Source organism: Pempheris klunzingeri, chromosome 23 (assembly GCF_042242105.1).
Source record: "Pempheris klunzingeri isolate RE-2024b chromosome 23, fPemKlu1.hap1, whole genome shotgun sequence".
In the NCBI taxonomy this organism is placed as follows: Eukaryota; Metazoa; Chordata; class Actinopteri; order Acropomatiformes; family Pempheridae; genus Pempheris; species Pempheris klunzingeri.
The window spans coordinates 8144591-8165531 of NC_092034.1; the positions used below are offsets into that span (position 1 = coordinate 8144591).

Sequence of the window (20941 nt, forward strand, 5' to 3'; positions counted from 1 at the left end):
GCAGAGAGAAGCTGTAACCTGATGAGTTGTAATAGACCTTTATTATGACTAGTTTAATATGGCACAGCAGGAGAATCACAGGTTGAATTAATAGCATTATAATGGAGTCAGAGTTGGTGTCCCAGTTTAAGGGCGCTGCTATGAACTGTGCTGAATGGAGCTATCGTTAATGTAGTTTGCTACTCCCATGCCGGGGTCATCCCTGTGTTCCCACATTTCTAAATAATCTAACTATATAATAGAGAAAAGTATGTCTGTGTGTGTGTGTTAGAGTTAGGGGGTTAGGTTTTAACCCAATGAGGAGAAAAGAGGCTTCAGACAGGCAGACACACACACAGGCATACTTAGAAATGTGGGAACACAGACACGCTCCCCCTGTGCCTTTCCTAATGTGAAATGGGTCCACTGACTCAGAGAGCTTGATTGCTAATGAGCTGCACATGTGGCTGTAACGCCTGAGGGCCTCTGGTTGGTCAGTGAAGACATGGACTTATAAAAGGTGATGTAGGAAACACCAGCACATGGTACCAGTTTGTCCAGGATCCATCAAACAAGTGGTTCACTTTCAGCTTGTGTTGGTTAGCAGGTGTAGTTTGCTAGCAGCTAGGCTAGCTTTAGACACTGCCAACACATTAGCAGCTATGGCTTTTGGGCTTTGCTTTGGGTAAGTTCTTGCAGAGTATTCGGGGCTTTGGGGTTATTTACATGCTGCTAACTTATTATTGCAGCTGACTTGCTTGTGATTTATTTGTGCTTTTGTCTTGCAGTGTGACTTTACTCCTGTCTGTGTGGTCAACTGCAACATGCAACATTCCCGATGGTAAGAATGTAAATGTTTGCTTAAAGGCCCTCAACATCAGTTTTGAACCATTTTGACACTCTGTGTTTGTGCTTCCAGGATTTCTTCATATGGAGTGTTGTGATCGTTACTTCATGATAGCTGTTGATCTGTCCATCACTGGGAAAGAGCCTCACTTTGAGGCTGTTGGTAACTGACAACCACTGACCTGAAATCAAACTAATCATTAGTGTGGTCTAACAATTGAGCTGATAATTGCACTTAACTTGTGATTTTTCTCCAGATGAGACAGGCGTGTACCCCATCACTGAGCTGTACGCAGCAACATGTGGCTACAGAGTCAGTGTTTTTCCTCTGCTGGGCCGTGAGGAGCTCCGAGCCTCTTATTTCAGCTGTCAAACGGACAATCAAGTGTGTTCAAATGACATAAAACATTATCGGCACAAACTAAATGATTAGCTGTGGCCTCGCCTCAGGAAAACTGTAAAAAGACACCCTGGTGTGTTTTATGGTGTCTTTCAGGATGACAAAGTGTTCACATTCAATTTCAACTTGATTGCAACACATGAAGGACAGGAAGTCATCTATGCCTTGAACAAAACCTGTTCTCCCTCTCTCCCCTGGTCCCCCAGAGAGGTTACCTGTGAGGAAAACTACATGGAGGTAAGTTTGATTTAATTGTAACATTTTACCATAGACTTTCAGATGCTTGTTAACTGATTTCCTCTTCAGGTTTCTGTGAAGAGTGACGTGGTCTGTCCAACTGGAATGAAGAGAGATGACTGGGATGCTGTTGCCCAAACTGTATGTTCTCGCATTGCAAAATGTGTGGGATGGCATAACGTGCAATCAAATAAGCATATAAAACTGCTGCTCTTAACTGAATGCTTTAACTCTTTCCAGGCCTATGTCTCAGCCACGTCAGACTGGCAGGTGATGTTTCAGAGAGCAGAGGAGCAGTCGTTGCCCATGGACCTGACTGAAGCTCGTAAACTGGGCTATGCATTTGACTTGACGGATGGAAGGCTGGTATTTCGTACACCGTATGGACAACCTGACTCGTACAGCACTGAGGTAAACCACCGCCGTGTAATGTCCGTCTTGTAAAGCTGTGTCCAATGCAGGTTTTGATTTTGAGCCTCTGTCCAGGTGAATGATGTTCCAGTAGAGGTGGTCCATGCGACTCTGTTCTCCAGACAAAGCTGGATGGTCCTCATGGTGGACCTGGTGGCTGCTTGCTCCATGCGTCAGTACTGCAGTCTTTTATACTGGGGCTTCTCTTGCCCTTGACTCTCAACTAATGAGGCTTTAATATCCACAGATGAGGGATTATATGACGACGGCGGATACCTGATGTGGGAGACCCCTGAAGTGCTGCACCCGCTGGTGTTTAATCTAAATGAGTCGCAGCTCAACATTGGACTCAATGGTGAACTGGTGGAGCAGCCAGTTGCAGAGGAGAGGGGCTTCATTGTGGAGAGGCGTAACACCACGGCCCAGATCGGCATCCCCTATAATGCTGAGGGAGGATACAGGAAGGTCAGAAAGCACTGATATTATTACAGTTTCCACCAATCAACAGCAGTGAAATCATTCAGGCTGCACAAATGTAACTCTGGGGTATCATTTTGATCAAGTGGTCTTAATTTGGCTCCAAGTGTGCCATGAGATTTATCGGTTTTCACTTGATATTCTTTCCTGGTGTATTTTGCAGAGCTCTGCGTCTGGCGATCTATACGAGTTTTACATCTTTCATTTCTACTTGGAACAAATCCTGGTGGATGAGGACCATGTGGAGACCAGGCTCAGATTTCACAGGACTCTGATCACTCCGCTGCTGCCGCGCCCCATTTTCACTGAGAACCAAACTGTTCTCGAGGAGCGCACGTTCACCGTCCGCCTCGGAGATGTCCCTGAAGACGTGGAGCTGGCTGCTGTTCATCTGAACGGACAGGAATTTGCAGTACCCTTCACAAATACAAGCAGCTGCACCATTACAAAAGTTGTTCATCCCAACAACACTCATTGCTACACTCTGAAGGTGCCTTTTGATGACCCTGTTGTCATTCAGCAGGTAAAAGGTCGTCTTTGTCCAGTGGGATGTTCTGATGTCATACTGGTTTTATTCATGGAAACTACATCCTGTTTGGCTCAACTGGTTTGTGGTGTTTCCTAGTTCTCTAAAGAAGATGCATCAATGGAGCACAGGCTGCACATCAACTACACACTGATGGTTCTGCCTGAAAAAGAGCCTTATTACCACTCTGCATCAGTCGTTGCATTAACTGATGTCTGTAAGTCACTACCCTTTATTCTTGCATCTGGTCAATCCTCCTGCACGAAGCAGATTTGAACCCATTGTCCTGTATTTGCCAGCCCCTCCAGCCTTTGATACCGTCTGCTCGGAGTCTGGGATCAGCTTCAAACTGGACCACCGGCCCTTTGACTACCTGTGGGAGCTCAGTATCGGCTCAGACCCGCTCACGTCAGAGCTGGCAGCCCGGCACGGCTACATCATGAGCAACGACAGCCAGAGTCTGCTGCTCCAGGTGCCGCTCTTCACTCACGGCTACAAGTACAAGGTGAGATGAGGAAGGTGACTTCTTGGACGCATAAACTCTTGTGTCTTTGGTCTTGAAGCTGGAGACCAGTGACTGATCTACATGTGTCTTTACAGGATGTGACCTTGGAGGGCTTCTCTGGCACTTTTGAGATCCTTGTGCATGATCATGAAACATCAGAGGTCCACAGCTCTGCTGTCAAGACTTGTCCGTTCACCACTACCGAACTCATCAGTAAGAGCATCCTGATTTTTACTGTAGGAGCAGGTGGGGTCTTTGCATAGAGTTGACATTTGTGCTAAACATTTCTCTGTAGTGTGTTCGACTGACGGGAGGATGACTGTGGTGGCTGACTTGACTCTGGCCATCTCAAGTGGAGGAGTTCCTGCTAGAACCAACCTGGTGGACAAATACTGTGGACCCAAAGAAGCAGACGACACCAAGGCGCTCTTCTCTTTTCCACTCAACGGCTGTGGATCCACAGTCAAGGTAGTAATGCAACTCTTGTTCAGTTGCACCCATTCCAAGAAACTACATTTACACACTGTTTCTCCCAGCTCGGCAAGGAGTACGTGATCTACGAGAACGAGATTTTCTTCAGCAAGACGTTGCGCTCTGTGAAAAATCCAGTAGACTCCAGCAATGATGTGGACAGGTAGATCTTCAACCCCAGCTCTCCTGGTTATTTAGCTCACCTGAACTCAGCATAAGGCAAATGGTTTATCCCCCTCGTCCTGCAGGGTGACGGTGCAGTGTATGTATCCTCTGGCTGGACTGTATCGCCTCTTCTCGGTGTACAGGTTTGAGTCCGACGTGCCTGGTGTTGGCCGTATCGTGCATTCTGCACACATCACTGAGGGTACGTGGGTCACCAGTATAACCGAATAAACCGCTGCTCAACACAAGGCATGCTGATAAGAATCTGTTTGGCCTTGTGCTCTAGGTCTCCAGAACCCCACCATCGAGCCCACTACAGTGCTTCAGACACCAGCGACCACTACCAGACTCACCAGAAGACCCGTCACGATGCGACCTGCTTACCGCCCTTCTGCCAAACACATCAAAGTCTCCAGCTTTCTAAGGAAGATCTCCAAGAAAGGTTGATCCATTAAACCCAGGTCAAATTTGACACATTAAAATGTCTGTTCCTAAATCTTAAATTCTCTTCACAGGAGCTAGAGGATCTTCACAAGCTAAAGTGTATTCTGCCATATTTTAAGGGACACAATGTATTTTTAACTGCAAGTTTCAATAAATTTAGTTTCTGTAAAAATCCACGGACTATCATTTTAGACTTGAACAAAGACCACTGCACGAGAAGCATACTAGAAGTAGAGCAGCTGCTGTGACTTCAATGTGACACAAATTACATGTCGGACTCAAGGTATTAAATGCATGACTGCACATTTGTGTGCTTGGCATCCGAACACCAGACGGTATTCTGTCTACTTGGATGCTAACAGTATGCAGGATGGAAGGTGCAGACTGCAGGTAGCCAGTGGGCTGGTGTTGCTCTGGTCAAACTAAAAGGGAATTTAAGGGGGCAAGAGGACTCACTTTCTGGTGGTCAATTCCTTTTTTTGTTGTAGACTGAAAACATTTGGGTTTGGCATCAAAAGTTGAATATGAGACAAGGGATCAACATTTCAGCTTTTATTTCCAGGTATTTACATCTGGATCTGATACACAACTTAGAAGATGGCATTATTTCTAACGGAACACCAAATTTTTAGGCGAGCAAAAGTATTGGAACAGAGACTTCAAATAGATTAAAGTGAAGAAGACTTTATTTATTTGCAAATCCTGTGACCCACTGACATCACCAAACCTTTGCATTCTTCTTTTGTGATGCTTTTCCAGGCTTTCACTGCAGCCTCTTTCAGTTTTGGTAGGTTACTCCCTTCAGTCTGCTCTTTAGCAGGTAAAATGCATGCTCTATAGGGTTTAAGTCTGAGATTGACTTGGCCAGTCTAAAACCTCCCACTTCTTGCCCCTGATGAACTCCTTTGTTGTTTTGAATCATTATCTTGCTGCACCATGAAGGATCTCCCAATCAGCTTGGTTGCATCTTTCTTTAAATTGGCAGACAATGTCTCTGTAGACTTCTGAGTTCATTTTGCTGCTGCCATCATGTGTTACATCATCAATGAAGATGAATGAGCCCATCCCAGAAGAAGCCATGCAAGCCCAAGCCATGACATGACCTCCACTGTGTTTCACAGATGAGCTTGTATGTTTGGGATCATGAGCAGATCCTTTCTTTCTCCAAACTTTAGCCTTTCCATCACTTTGGTAAAGGTTCATCTTTGTCTCATCAGTCCATAAAACCTTGTCCCCAAATTTTTGAGGCTCATCTCTGTACTTTTTGGCAAATTCCAGCCTGGCCTTCCTATTCTTCTTGCTAATGAGTGGTTTGCATCTTCTGGTGTGGCCTCTGTACTTTTGTTCATGAAGTCTTCTGTGAACAGTAGACTGTGACACCTTCTCTCCTGCTCTCTGGAGGTTGATGCTGATGTCAACAGTTTTAGGGTCTTTCTTTACAGCTCTCACAATGTCTCTGTAATCAACTGCTGCTGTTTTCCTCGGTCTACCCGTTTGACGTCTGTTACTTAGTACACCGGCGGTTTCTTTCTTCTATGGCCAATGTTTGTGCAATGGCTCTGATTGATTTTTCCATCTTCTCTCAGCTTCACAATTGCTTGTTTTTCACGCATGGACAGCTCTCTGGTTTTCATGTTGGTTACACCTCAAACTATAAATGCAGTCTGCACAGGTAAAACCCTATTCTGAAACTGAACATAGACATTCAGCGCTATTTATTGTTTGAATAATCAATGTAATAGGACACAGCAGGGCAACAAAACACACCTGTCAATCACATGTTCCAATACTTTTGCTCACATGAAAAATGGGTGGGTTCAAACAAAAGGTGCTATCTTCTAAGTTGTATATCAGATCCAGATGTAAATAAAAGCTGAAATGTTGACCTCTTGTCTCATTCATCTTTTGATGCCAAACCCAAATGTTTTCAGTCTAATGCAAAAGTAAAGGAATTGGCCTCACTGTTCTAATACTTTTGGAGGGGAGTGTAATGTTAACTCAAAGCCTCCACTTATTCCTCTTGACTGTCTTAAGCAATGTTGCAGGCCAACTATGACTCGTCATAAAATTTCATACATGCATCTGAGGTTACCAAATGAGCCCTTTTGGGGTTTAAGACCAGATCCCTGCATCAGTTTGACTGCCATTAGGCAAATATCTACATGTGTTTTGGCCTTTCTCACCATCTTGGCATAATATCTGCTTGAGCATGTTGGCTCAGCAACAACCAAACTGGAGATGGTTGCTATGAATGTGCAAACTTTTTTTTCTTTGATTTGAGGATAAGGTAACTGCTAAACTAAAATATTCAGCAGTAGAAACTAACTTGCATTGAGATTTTATAGTCCAATGAGAACACTGAAATCCTTCAACTAGCTGGCAATATGGTTATTTTGACTGAAATTGATAGTTTTGTATTTTGGGACTGAATCAGTTAAATTGGCTCTTATTCCTCATTTATCAAGGTGGTCTTTACACCAAGTCCCACTAATCAATATAAGTCTTTACCTATGATGCCAAATTGCCCCAGAAATGGTACAAACCCCAACATTAATAGTGCCCCAGAATACTGAGCACACCAAGAGGTATCACTCCACTGGTGCCTCCAATTATGTATTTGGGGAAAATTTCCCGAAGTAGCAAATTCAGACTTCACCTAGTACTACACATCTAAAGTAAAGAGACAGCTGTGCAGTAGTGGCAGTTCCCTTTGATTGGTTGGGACCAAGCAACTTATTCACCCCTGTTAACATTGGCTTTTCTACAGTGCACAGTTGCCAAATTGGACAGGATTTGATCAGAATTGCTTTATGAAAAAGCCACATCCCTCCAACATTTCAATCTCAAGAGGATGAACTGTTGGCCCTTGACCTAGCAAGTAATGGACTATGCTGGTATGTTGGCAAGAGGGTGTTATGGACTGAAGTACCAATGTGAACCAGCACTGAGCTTTTGGTTGTATGAGCTTCAACCTAATCGTGCATCCTTCTGTTTATTCAAGTCTCAATGACATGTCAAGAATAGACATTTATTTGTTAAAATATGCAATCCATCCAAAATATCAATTTAGCTTGTGATGATCTTCAGCCTCCTGTGAAGAAAACAGGCAACCAAACATTGATCTTTAGAAAGCTGGAGACTTGGATGTGTTGAGCTGGAGGGTGGTAAGCAGGTCGCATCGTGACTGGTCTTCTGGTGTGTCTGGATGGTGGGGTTCTGGAGACCTAGAGCACAAGGCCAAACAGATTCTTATCAGCATGCCTTGTGTTAAGCAGCGGTTTATTTGGTTATACTGGTGACCCACGTACCCTCAGTGGAGTGTGCAGAATGCACGATACGGCCAACACCAGGCACGTCTGACTCAAACCTGTACACCAAGAAGAGTCGATACAGTCCAGCCAGAGGATACATACACTGCACCGTCACCCTGCAGGACGAGGGGGATAAACCATTTGCCTTATGAGTTCAGGAGAGCTAAAATAACCAGGAGAGCTGGGGTTGAAGATCTACCTGTCCACCTCATTGGACTATAAAATCTCAATGCATGTTAGTTTCTACGGCTATTTTAGTGTAGCACTTACCTTATCCTCAAATCAAAGAAAAAAAAAAAGTTTGCAGTCATAGCAACCATCTCCAGTTTGGTTGTTGCTGAGCCAACATGCTCAAGCAGGTATTATGCCAAGATGGTGAGAAAGGCCAAAACACATGTAGACATTTGCCAAATAGCAGTCAAACTGATAGTTTTGCAGGGATCTGGTCTTAAACCCCAAAAGGGCTCATTTGGTAACCTCAGATGCATGTATGACATTTTATGACGAGTCATGGTTGACCTGCAACATTGCGTCAGACAGTCAAGAGGAATAAGTGGAGGCTTTGAGTTGCAATTATTTGAGGAAAGTTACAAACCAGAAAGTGAGTCCTCTTGCCCCCTTAAATTCCCTTTTAGTTTGACCAGAGCAACACCAGCCCACTGGCTACCTGCAGTCTGCACCTTCCATCCTGCATACTGTTAGTATCCAAGTAGACAGAATACCGTCTGGTGTTCGGACGCCAAGCACACAAATGTGCAGTCATGCATTTAATACCTTGAGTCAGACATGTAATTTGTGTCGCATTGAAGTCATAGCAGCTGCTCTACTTCTAGTATGCTTCTCGTGCAGTGGTCTTTGTTCAAGTCTAAAATGATAGTCTGTGGATTTTTACAGAAACTAAATTTATTGAAACTTGCAGTTAAAAATACATTGTGTCCCTTAAAATATGGCAGAATACACTTTAGCTTGTGAAGATCCTCTAGCTCCTGTGAAGAGAATTTAAGATTTAGGAACAGACATTTTAATGTGTCAGATTTGACCTGGGTTTAATGGATCAACCTTTCTTGGAGAGCTTCCTTAGAAAGCTGGAGACTTTGATGTGTTTGGCAGAAGGGCGGTAAGCAGGTCGCATCGTGACGGGTCTTCTGGTGAGTCTGGTAGTGGTCGCTGGTGTCTGAAGCACTGTAGTGGGCTCCATGGTGGGGTTCTGGAGACCTAGAGCACAAGGCCAAACAGATTCTTATCAGCATGCCTTGTGTTGAGCAGCGGTTTATTCGGTTATACTGGTGACCCACGTACCCTCAGTGGTGTGTGCAGAATGCACGATACGGCCAACACCAGGCACGTCGGACTCAAACCTGTACACCGAGAAGAGGCGATACAGTCCAGCCAGAGGATACATACACTGCACCGTCACCCTGCAGGACGAGGGGGATAAACCATTTGCCTTATGCTGAGTTCAGGTGAGCTAAATAACCAGGAGAGCTGGGGTTGAAGATCTACCTGTCCACATCATTGCTGGAGTCTACTGGATTTTTCACAGAGCGCAACGTCTTACTGAAGAAAATCTCGTTCTCGTAGATCACGTACTCCTTGCCGAGCTGGGAGAAACAGTGTAAATGTAGTTTCTTGGAATGGGTGCAGCTGAACAAGAGTTGCATTACTACCTTGACTGTGGATCCACAGCCGTTGAGTGGAAAAGAGAAGAGCGCCTTGGTGTCGTCTGCTTCTTTGGGTCCACAGTATTTGTCCACCAGGTTGGTTCGAGCAGGAACTCCTCCACTTGAGATGGCCAGAGTCAAGTCAGCCACCACAGTCATCCTCCCGTCAGTCGAACACACTACAGAGAAATGTTTAGCACAAATGTCAACTCTATGCCAAGACCCCACCTGCTCCTACTGTAAAAATCAGGACGCTCTTACTGATGAGTTCGGTAGTGGTGAACGGACAAGTCTTGACAGCAGAGCTGTGGACCTCTGATGTTTCATGATCGCGCACAAGGATCTCAAAAGTGCCAGAGAAGCCCTCCAAGGTCACATCCTGTAAAGACGCATGTGGATCAGTCACTGGTCTCCAGCTTCAAGACCAAAGACACAAGAGTTTATGCGTCCAAGAAGTCACCTTCCTCATCTCACCTTGTACTTGTAGCCGTGAGTGAAGAGCGGCACCTGGAGCAGCAGACCCTGGCTGTCGTTGCTCATGATGTAGCCGTGCCGGGCTGCCAGCTCTGACGTGAGCGGGTCTGAGCCGATACTGAGCTCCCACAGGTAGTCAAAGGGCCGGTGGTCCAGTTTGAAGCTGATCCCAGATTCTGAGCAGACGGTATCAAAGACTGGAGGGGCTGGCAAGTACAGGACAATGGGTTAAAATCTGCTTTGTGCAGGAGGATTGACCAGATGCAAGAATAAAGGGTAGTGACTTACAGACATCAGTTAATGCAACGACTGATGCAGAGTGGTAATAAGGCTCTTTTTCAGGCAGAACCATCAGTGTGTAGTTGATGTGCAGCCTGTGCTCCATTGCTGCATCTTCTTTAGAGAACTAGGAAACACCACAAACCAGTTGAGCCAAACAGGATGTAGTTTCCATGAATAAAACTAGTATGACATCAGAACATCCCACTGGACAAAGACCTTTTACCTGCTGAATGACAACAGGGTCATCAAAAGGCACCTTCAGAGTGTAGCAATGAGTGTTGTTGGGATGAACAACTTTTGTAATGGTGCAGCTGCTTGTATTTGTGAAGGGTACTGCAAATTCCTGTCCGTTCAGATGAACAGCAGCCAGCTCCACGTCTTCAGGGACATCTCCGAGGTGGACGGTGAACGTGCGCTCCTCGAGAACAGTTTGGTTCTCAGTGAAAATGGGGCGCGGCAGCAACGGAGTGATCAGAGTCCTGTGAAATCTGAGCCTGGTCTCCACATGGTCCTCATCCACCAGGATTTGTTCCAAGTAGAAATGAAAGATGTAAAACTCGTATAGATCGCCAGACGCAGAGCTCTGCAAAATACACCAGGAAAGAATATCAAGTGAAAACAGATATTTTGGCTTCAAGTGTGCCATCAGATTTAAGACCACCTGATCAAAAAAAATGATATCCCAGATTTACATTTGTGCAGCCTGAATTATTTCACTGCTGTTGATTGGTGGAAACTGTAATAATATGTCAGTGCTTTCTGACCTTCCTGTATCCTCCCTCAGCATTATAGGGGATGCCGATCTGGGCCGTGGTGTTACGCCTCTCCACAATGTAGCCCCTCTCCTCTGCAACTGGCTGCTCCACCAGTTCACCATTGAGTCCAATGTTGAGCTGCGAGCCATTTAGATTAAACACCAGCGGGTGCAGCACCTCAGGGGTCTCCCACATCAGGTATCCGCCGTCGTCATATAATCCCTCATCTGTGGATATTAAAGCCTCATTAGTTGAGAGTCAAGGGCAAGAGAAGCCCCAGTATAAAAGACTGCAGTACTGACGCATGGAGCAAGCAGCCACCAGGTCCACCATGAGGACCATCCAGCTTTGTCTGGAGAACAGAGTCGCATGGACCACCTCTACTGGAACATCATTCACCTGGACAGAGGCTCAAAATCAAAACCTGCATTGGACACAGCTTTACAAGACGGACATTACGTGTCTGTGGTTTACCTCAGTGCTGTACGAGTCAGGTTGTCCATACGGTGTACGAAATACCAGCCTTCCATCCGTCAAGTCAAATGCATAGCCCAGTTTACGAGCTTCAGTCAGGTCCATGGGCAACGACTGCTCCTCTGCTCTCTGAAACATCACCTGCCAGTCTGACGTGGCTGAGACATAGGCCTGGAAAGAGTTAAGAGCAGCAGTTTTATATGCTTATTTGATTGCACGTTATGCCATCCCACACATTTTACAATGTGAGAACATACAGTTTGGACAACAGCATCCCAGTCATCTCTCTTCATTCCAGTTGGACAGACCACGTCACTCTTCACAGAAACCTGAAGAGGAAATCAGTTAACAAGCATCTGAAAGTCTATGGTAAAATGTTACAATTAAATCAAGCTTACCTCCATGTAGTTTTCCTCACAGGTAACCTCTCTGGGGGACCAGGGGAGAGAGGGAGAACAGGTTTTGTTCAAGGCATAGATGACTTCCTGTCCTTCATGTGTTGCAATCAAGTTGAAATTGAATGTGAACACTTTGTCATCCTGAAAGACACCATAAAACACACCAGGGTGTCTTTTTACAGTTTTCCTGAGGCGAGGCCACAGCTAATCATTTAGTTTGTGCTGATAATGTTTTGTCATTTGAACACACTTGATTGTCCGTTTGACAGCTGAAATAAGAGGCTCGGAGCTCCTCACGGCCCAGCAGAGGAAAAACACTGACTCTGTAGCCACATGTTGCTGCGTACAGCTCAGTGATGGGGTACACGCCTGTCTCATCTGGAGAAAAATCACAAGTTAAGTGCAATTATCAGACCACACTAATGATTAGTTTGATTTCAGGTCAGTGGTTGTCAGTTACCAACAGCCTCAAAGTGAGGTTCTTTCCCAGTGATGGACAGATCAACAGCTATCATGAAGTAACGATCACGACACTCCATATGAAGAAATCCTGGAAGCACAAACACAGAGTGTCAAAATGGTTCAAAACTGATGTTGAGGGCCTTTAAGCAAACATTTACATTCTTACCATCGGGAATGTTGCATGTTGCAGTTGACCACACAGACAGGAGTAAAGTCACACTGCAAGACAAAAGCACAAATAAATCACAAGCAAGTCAGCTGCAATAATAAGTTAGCAGCATGTAAATAACCCCAAAGCCCCGAATACTCTGCAAGAACTTACCCAAAGCAAAGCCCAAAAGCCATAGCTGCTAATGTGTTGGCAGTGTCTAAAGCTAGCCTGACTGCTAGCAAACTACACCTGCTAACCAACACAAGCTAAAAGTGAACCACTTGTTTGGTGGATCCTGGACAAACTGGTACCATGTGCTGGTGTTTCCTACATCACCTTTTATAAGTCCATGTCTTCACTGACCAACCAGAGGCCCTCAGGCGTTACAGCCACATGTGCAGCTCATTAGCAATCAAGCTATAGCCCTCCTAGCAACCTCATGGGTCAAGAAATGGACATAAAGGCTGGTGTAGCAGATACCACCATGTGGTGTCAGTTAGGCTAGGATATATCAAGCAGTTAGTTCACTTTAGCTTGTGTTGGTTAGCAGGTGTAGTTTGCTAGCAGCTAGGCTAGCTTTAGACACTGTCAGCACACCAGCAGCTATGGCTTTTGGGCTTTGCTTTGGGTAAGTTGTTTCAGAAGGGACTTGCAAAGTATTCAGTTTTGTTTGTGCTAACATTTTTCCATGCTCTTGTCTTACAGTATGACTTTACTCCTGTCTGTGTGGTCAACTGCACAATGTGACGGCAATCCCAATGGTAACTAAAACTTTAGCTCACTGACCTGCAATAACTAATGATGTCCATATTTTGACCTTAACATACCTTTAACCTGTGTATGCAGGAGGTCTTCATATGGAGTGTCGTGATCGTTACTTCATGATAGCTGTTGATCTCTCCATCACTGGGGAGGAACCTCACTTTGAAGTTGTTGGTAAGTTGTCCACTCTCATCATGCGGTTATGTAACTGTTTCTAGGCACTCACTCTAAAATGGGACTAGACCATCATGTGCTATGAGGGATTGAGTATTCTGTGTTACACATGATTACACTGAACACCCTTTCAATCATGCATCTAATCTGTGAAGTCACCTGTTTGAGTCGCTAGTTAAAGAAAGCCCCCATTCATGACTTGGAACAGGTTTTGAGGAAATGTTAAGTTACACTACTAATGTAATATTCTTCCAGATGAGACGGGTGTGTACACCATCACTGAGCTGTATGCAGCAACGTGTGGCTACAGAGTTGATGTTTTCCCTTTGCTGGGCCGCGTGGAGCTGCGAGCCTCTTATTTCAGCTGTCACACAAACAACAAGGCACGTACACAAAAATGGAGGTTGTTTCAAACCTGGATGCACACCTAATTCATTAACTCAACACATTTGGTTTGGAAATCCATCATTTTCTACTGGGCTTTTCAGGATGACAAAGTGTTCACATTCAACTTCAACTTGATTGCAACGCATGAAGGACAGGAAGTCACCTATGCCTTGAACAAGACCTGTTCTCCCTCTCTCCCCTGGTCCCCCAGAGAGGTTACCTGTGAGGAAAACTACATGGAGGTAAGCTTTGACACAGCATGCATTATTTTTACCTATGAAATGTTGCCAAATTATGATTTCTGTTTTAGGTGTCTGTGAGGAGTGAAGTCACCTGTCCGACGGGGACAAAGACTGATGACTGGAATGTTCTCAAAACTGTATGTTTCACATCACCATTGAATGAATTTCTCACTTTGTTCAGTTCAGTGCCACTTTCCAAACTATTAACTCTCTCTCCAGGCGCATAGCTCAACCACATCAGACTGGCAGGTGATGTTTCGGAGAGCAGAGGAGCAGTCGTTGCCCATGGACCTGACTGAAGCTCGTAAACTGGGCTATGCATTTGACTTGACGGATGGACGGCTGGTATTTCGTACACCGTATGGACAACCTGACTCGTACAGCACTGAGGTAAACCACCGATGTGTAATGTCCGTCTTGTAAAGCTGTGTCCAATGCAGGTTTTGATTTTGAGCCTCTGTCCAGGTGAATGATGTTCCAGTAGAGGTGGTCCATGCGACTCTGTTCTCCAGACAAAGCTGGATGGTCCTCGTGGTGGACCTGGTGGCTGCTTGCTCCATGTGTCAGTACTGCAGTCTTTTATACTGGGGCTTCTCTTGCCCTTGACTCTCAACTAATGAGGCTTTAATATCCACAGATGAGGGATTATATGACGATGGCGGATACATGATGTGGGAGACCCCTGAAGTGCTGCACCCGCTGGTGTATAATCTACATGGCTCGCAGCTCAACATTGGACTCAATGGTGAACTGGTGGAGCAGCCAGTTGCAGAGGAGAGGGGCTTCATTGTGGAGAGGCGTAACGCATCGGCCCAGATCGGCATCCCCTATAATGCTGAGGGAGGATACAGGAAGGTCAGAAAGCACTGACATTATTATAGTTTCCACCAATCAACAGCAGTGAAATCATTCAGGCTGCACAAATGTAACTCTGGGGTATCATTTTGATCAAGTGGTCTTAATTTGGCTCCAAGTGTGCCATGAGATTTATCTGTTTTCACTTGATATTCTTTCCTGGTGTATTTTGCAGAGCTCTGCATCTGGCGATCTATACGAGTTTTACATCTTTCATTTCTACTTGGAACAAATCCTGGTGGATGAGGACCATGTGGAGACCAGGCTCAGATTTCACAGGACTCTGATCACTCCACTGCTGCCGCGCCCCATTTTCACTGAGAACCAAACTGTTCTCGAGGAGCGCACGTTCACTGTCCGCCTCGGAGATGTCCCTGAAGACGTGGAGCTGGCTGCTGTTCATCTGAACGGACAGGAATTTGCAGTACCCTTCACAAATACAAGCAGCTGCACCATTACAAAAGTTGTTCATCCCAACAACACTCATTGCTACACTCTGAAGGTGCCTTTTGATGACCCTGTTGTCATTTGGCAGGTAAAAGGTCTTTAGAAGTACACTGAGTCTTATTTACTTTTGTTCCTTTTTATAACTATCTGCCTGAGCTCAGTCATTGTTTTGTGTTTATTTGTCTCTCAGTTAATTGAAGAAGATGCTGTTGTTCAGTATAGACTGGACATTAACTACACACTGATGGTTTTGCCTGAAAAAGAGCCTTATTACCACCTGGCAACTATTGAGGCATTATTTACAGATGTCTGTAAGTAATTACACTGAACAAGTGTCATGTTTGTATTAGCAGTGAGCAGATTTTAACCCATTGTCCTGTATTTGCCAGCCCCTCCAGCCTTTGATACCATCTGCTCAGAGTCTGGGATCAGCTTCAAACTGGACCACCGGCCCTTTGACTACCTGTGGGAGCTCAGTATCGGCTCAGACCCGCTCACGTCAGAGCTGGCAGCCCGGCACGGCTACATCATGAGCAACGACAGCCAGAGTCTGCTGCTCCAGGTGCCGCTCTTCACTCACGGCTACAAGTACAAGGTGAGATGAGGAAGGTGACTTCTTGGACGCATAAACTCTTGTGTCTTTGGTCTTGAAGCTGGAGACCAGTGACTGATCCACATGCGTCTTTACAGGATGTGACCTTGGAGGGCTTCTCTGGCACTTTTGAGATCCTTGTGCGCGATCGTGAAACATCAGAGGTCCACAGCTCTGCTGTCAAGACTTGTCCGTTCACCACTACCGAACTCATCAGTAAGAGCGTCCTGATTTTTACAGTAGGAGCAGGTGGGGTCTTGGCATAGAGTTGACATTTGTGCTAAACATTTCTCTGTAGTGTGTTCGACTGACGGGAGGATGACTGTGGTGGCTGACTTGACTCTGGCCATCTCAAGTGGAGGAGTTCCTGCTAGAACCAACCTGGTGGACAAATACTGTGGACCCAAAGAAGCAGACGACACCAAGGCGCTCTTCTCTTTTCCACTCAACGGCTGTGGATCCACAGTCAAGGTGCTGCTGACTAATGTGAAATGATCCTCGACTCTGCAAATGTGACAAAATCCTTCATGTGTCCTTGGCCTCTTTAAGAACTGACTACAATGTTCATATTGACCATCTGTTCAAATTGTAACCCCTTTTTCTTCAGCTTGACAAGGAGAACGTGACCTATCAAAATGAGATTTTCTACAACAAGAACCTTGATATGAACAAGGCAGTTTCTGACATTATAGAGCGGTACGTACCACCATCTCTGCCAAGAGTCTTCTAGTGCCATACAGCATTTCTTCACGCTGTCCTCTTGTCTTACAGGGTGATAGTGCAGTGTGCATACCCTCTGGCTGGTCTCCATCGCCTATTCTCAGTGTACAGGTTTGAGTCTGATGCACCTGGTTTCGGAAGCATCCTCCATATCACGCAGCCCACAGCGGGTACAGCACTTTGTTCACCTGTTGGACCATGACCTGTTACATGTCGTCATATCAGACTAGAGTATCAGAGTATTTTTGCTTTCTTTCTGCACTGTAGGTCTGCAGCATCCCACCATCAAGCCCACTGCAGCGCTTAAAGCCACACCTGCTACCAAAAGACAAACTAAAATACCCATCACGTTCCTGCCCGCCATCCACCCACCTGCTCACCACATCAAAGTTACTAGAGTTCAAAATGTGTTTGGTGCCATGAGAAAAGGTCAGAACTTTTTGTTTGTTTAATTCCTATTCAAGAATTGCAGTCTCATTTGAGGTTTTGCTTTGACCTCTCTTCACAGGAGCAGAAGGATCCTCTCAAGCTAAACGAACTGCTGCCCAAATATGAAGAATTGTGGTTTTTAACCAGAAAATCAAGTTAATAAAGTGGTTTCTTTAAAAGGGCTCCATTTGTTGGTTGTACAGACTCGTCCAACACCCACTACATACAAACCATGATGTAGACACAGGAAGCTGTAAAACACTAATGTGCTTTATGGAAATGGCCATTTTGTTACATCTGTACAAAGTTTGTACATCTAAAAAGGATTTAATCTATGACTTGGCTACTGTATTTCTGTCAAATTTCCAACCATAGAAACGTATGGCATTTTAAATTTGGACTGACATTTCACCACTTGAGGTACTTGTACATGAAGTATATTTATTTGACTGCTTTAATTGACAAATGTGTTTTTTTTTTTTTTTTTTTTTTTTTTTTTTTTTTTCTTTCACAACTCTCAATGCACTGCATATATTTAATTGTTGCATAAAATTAATGTACTCAAAGTACAAGTAATAAATGTACTTACCTTCCACCACCTTTACATTTTCAATGCATACTTTCCTTGTAATGGAGTAACGTGGTATTAGTACTTTGAGTACTACTTGTACTCTCAAAGGATTTGAATACTTTCACCAGTACTTTTTGGTTAAATTTATATGAAAACCCTGTCAGCCTGCGATATAAAACGAATTATTTAAAAAGAAAAAACAAAATGACCGATTAGCTTCATAAATGCTAATGGGTCGAATAAACGGGGTCTCTTATTGCAGCCTGCAGGGGGCGTTAGCTTGCAGCTAGCGTGATGACCTTTGACTCTTTTTTTCACTCTTGACCCCAACATGAGAGAGAACTAGCTGGATACCCACTTTAGACTCTATCTACAAAACAAGAACAAGTCAACCATGAGCAACAGTGAAGGACATTTTGTCGTGAGTTTTCGCTCTGCAGCACATTTTGCTTAGACGCCATAAGTTGTTTGCTAGCTAACTAAATAAAGCACCTTGTTTTTGTGATTTTTATCGGCTGCCATGCCACTAATGTTTCTCCTCAGAGGTCCAGACAGCCAACACTGCCTCCCCTCTCCACCAGGACCCTGCACCACCCCTCTTTCATGCCTCTGTACATGGCTGCACACCTGGACACGGACTGTGCGGACCAGACAGGTGAGGTACTTCCACCCACACGTGCTTCAAACCTCTCATCCAGCTGTGAGGCCTCTCTGACGGCTCCTCGTCCTCTCCCCAGTCTGTCCCATCATCCCAGCAGAGTGTTTCTACACGGATCCCACCATGAGCTGCGGGAGGAGGGTCCCCAACATAGTGAGCGGGCTGAGGGTGAGTAACTAAAACCTGCTTCTCATGAATATCCTGATAAAACAGCCATTAATACCCCCAAAACCCATGAGGTTCAGTCCCAGACACGCTGTCTTCAACCTGAATGTTTTAGACACACTAGATGCTTTTTTTTCTTTCCACACAAAATGTTATATTAAGTATTGTAAATGCATCACTCAAACCTGGGCCAGTTTAAGACCACAACAAGTTGAGTCTAAGACAATAAGACAAATTTTGCAGCCACTTCACCATTTACATTTTTCGAGGATTTTGTCTCCTAATGATTCATCCTCAAATTAGTAAACTAGAATAATGCTTATACTTGATGATGATTATATATTTTTAGGTATGTCACAAGGGAATTGTGGTGTTTCTTTTTGTTTGAAGTTGTTAATTGGAAAGTTAGTGCTTAATTTAAGGGTGCTGTTACATGTATATTGTGAAGGCGTGTGAGGTTAAAAGTGTTGGAGAAGATTAGGATTGAGAGCATGACATCACAGCTGTAATCAAATGTAATATGAAATACAGCAGCGTGTAGCGTTCTCTGTGCCGTTAAAGAGTGAATACAACCATCATTTTAAAGTAAAGACACATTAATTTGTCAAATCAAACATTTATAAAATATTATCCTAGAATATATTAAGAACAGGCTGAGGTGATGAAGGGTTCCCTGCCTGTCCCCTGTGCTCTTTGGGTGATGGTGGTGGAGATTTTAGGGCTTATGGAGGGGCTCAGACAGACGAGGACATTTAATAAGATTGGCTCAGTCCTGTCAGACAGAGCTAAAACCCCGACCAGGGGTCTAGAAGGAAATTGAAACCAAGGGTAAAAGAAGGAGGAGGCAGCTTGTTTTGGCAGTCAAAACATACTCTTGCATCGGCTATGCAAGCTTTTTGTTTTAGGGAAAACTATCAAAGACCTGTAATTATTGGATTATCTGACCACACCAATATTTCTGGACATCAGCACTGAAAAGGAAAGCACATAAAACAGAAAATAAGGAGGTGGATAGTAAGAAACACAAAAAAAGAGCTGCATTGAAATAATGGAAATTTTTTTTCCTGTACAAGTAAATATTGCAAACTAAAGCTGTTTGAGCTAGAAATGCCGTTGTGTATTTAATTTTGAAAAGTGTGTGTGAAGCAGCATAAGGCAGGTCTGTTGGCATTTTTGATAATTAACCGTTTAACCAACATAAGGACTTTTGACAGATTAACAGTTAACAGTATTAATGTTGCTTATAGGGTGAAGACCTACCATCTGGACTAACTGATTGTTAATCATTAACCTCCTTAATTAGACCCCACATATTCATAGTATTGATTAAATGAATCCCCAGTGTCATGTACGGACACACAGACAGTATTGTGACATGTCAAATACAATTTATTTCCCTCAGGTTTTAGATTGCTTCCAGCTCAGCACTCCTCCCCCAGTTATGTCCGCCTGCCCAGCCCCACCACCCCGTCCAGACCCATTCAGATCTGGACCACACCCATCCAGGGATCTGGGCAGCCGCACCTTGACAATAAATACCCTCCACCTTCCAGTGCAGCAACGCTGCCGTGTTGTCCTCCACCTTACCCCGGAAGAGGACCAGGCTGTTACCAACCTCCTGAAGCTGCACCACCAAGAGCCTGTACAGAGTGAAGACACCCTTACTGCACTGCAAATGCACTTTTCCAGCATATACTTGAACCCCACCCAGTTCCACCACATGCCTATGGACTCCACTTCAGCTGAAGAGGTGTATGAACCCTCCTGTAGTGACGTGCAGCACCTGAGAGAGGCCAGTTTGCAAAGTCAGCTGCAGCAGAGAAGGTGTTGGTCCGATTCGGAGCTTCAGGCAGCTGAAACCCTCCTGAGTCGGTTTAATGTGATGGAGAGCGACAAAATCTGGGGCCAAAACCACAATATATCAGCAGCAACACTTCCTGATCCTCTGCAATACCAGCATCCAGGATCTGAGACTTTACCTGCGTTAAAAACTACAGACTGTTCCCGTAACAACGTTGGCTGCATCAGCGTCGGTTGTGCCAGGGAATCTGGAGAACCAGGCTCGGCGGGGGTTGGGTTTGTGGAGAGAAAGATCACTGATAACATTCATCTGCCAGTTTACGATGAATACTTGGCATCGTCTCTACCCCCGAGGCCGACCTCATTTTCCTCAGACTCAAAAGCAAAGAGCAGATCGAGTGTCTCTGGAGACTTTTCAGAGGTGAAGGAGGGGACACTGTCAGATTCTGAGTGTGTACAGGTGCTCCTGAGCCTCGGAGACACGGAAGCGCTGGGTATCGTGCAGTGATCTTAAACCCTCTTGTCCCTGGGTGTGTTTTTAAGGGACTTCACTACCTCTTTCCCAGTATGGAAACCAGTTGAAGGTGGTTTGCACCTGTTACACTGAAAGTTTTACCCCTTGAACCAAATATACCCCAAAATCCCTTGTTTTTCTACGATCTAAATGTATTTCCCATTTGATAAGTCTACCTTTGAGTATTGTACATTTG

General features: G+C 44.8%; 3 protein-coding genes across 3 annotated transcripts; 2 read left to right on the plus strand and 1 right to left on the minus strand.

Annotated features, from left to right (window-relative positions):
- Nucleotides 1-559: 559 nt before the first annotated feature.
- LOC139223240 (uncharacterized) lies at nt 560-4606 on the plus strand. The gene is made up of 18 exons (XM_070855218.1): nt 560-664; nt 768-820; nt 899-988; nt 1083-1210; nt 1322-1462; nt 1532-1603; nt 1703-1873; nt 1949-2045; nt 2121-2338; nt 2514-2873; nt 2976-3093; nt 3176-3381; nt 3477-3594; nt 3677-3849; nt 3918-4015; nt 4101-4219; nt 4304-4459; nt 4533-4606. The coding sequence occupies exons 1-18, from the start codon at nt 642-644 to the stop codon at nt 4577-4579; spliced, it is 2388 nt and encodes a 795-aa protein (XP_070711319.1). The 5' UTR covers nt 560-641; the 3' UTR covers nt 4580-4606.
- A 4220-nt stretch (nt 4607-8826) lies between these two features.
- On the minus strand, nt 8827-12714 carry LOC139223242 (uncharacterized). Its single transcript, XM_070855219.1, has 17 exons — nt 12601-12714; nt 12445-12497; nt 12277-12366; nt 12067-12194; nt 11817-11957; nt 11676-11747; nt 11419-11589; nt 11247-11343; nt 10954-11171; nt 10413-10772; nt 10196-10313; nt 9908-10113; nt 9695-9812; nt 9440-9612; nt 9276-9373; nt 9072-9190; nt 8827-8987 (listed from the first exon to the last, which is right to left on the minus strand). The coding sequence occupies exons 1-17, from the start codon at nt 12621-12623 to the stop codon at nt 8827-8829; spliced, it is 2346 nt and encodes a 781-aa protein (XP_070711320.1). The 5' UTR covers nt 12624-12714.
- A 218-nt stretch (nt 12715-12932) lies between these two features.
- Nucleotides 12933-17190, plus strand: LOC139223243 (uncharacterized). The gene is made up of 18 exons (XM_070855220.1): nt 12933-13057; nt 13135-13190; nt 13276-13365; nt 13621-13748; nt 13854-13994; nt 14063-14131; nt 14214-14384; nt 14460-14556; nt 14632-14849; nt 15025-15384; nt 15487-15607; nt 15686-15891; nt 15987-16104; nt 16187-16359; nt 16496-16584; nt 16660-16778; nt 16876-17037; nt 17117-17190. Exons 1-18 carry the CDS (start codon nt 13035-13037, stop codon nt 17161-17163), a joined length of 2388 nt encoding a protein of 795 aa, XP_070711321.1. The 5' UTR covers nt 12933-13034; the 3' UTR covers nt 17164-17190.
- The last annotated feature ends 3751 nt before the right edge of the window (nt 17191-20941 follow it).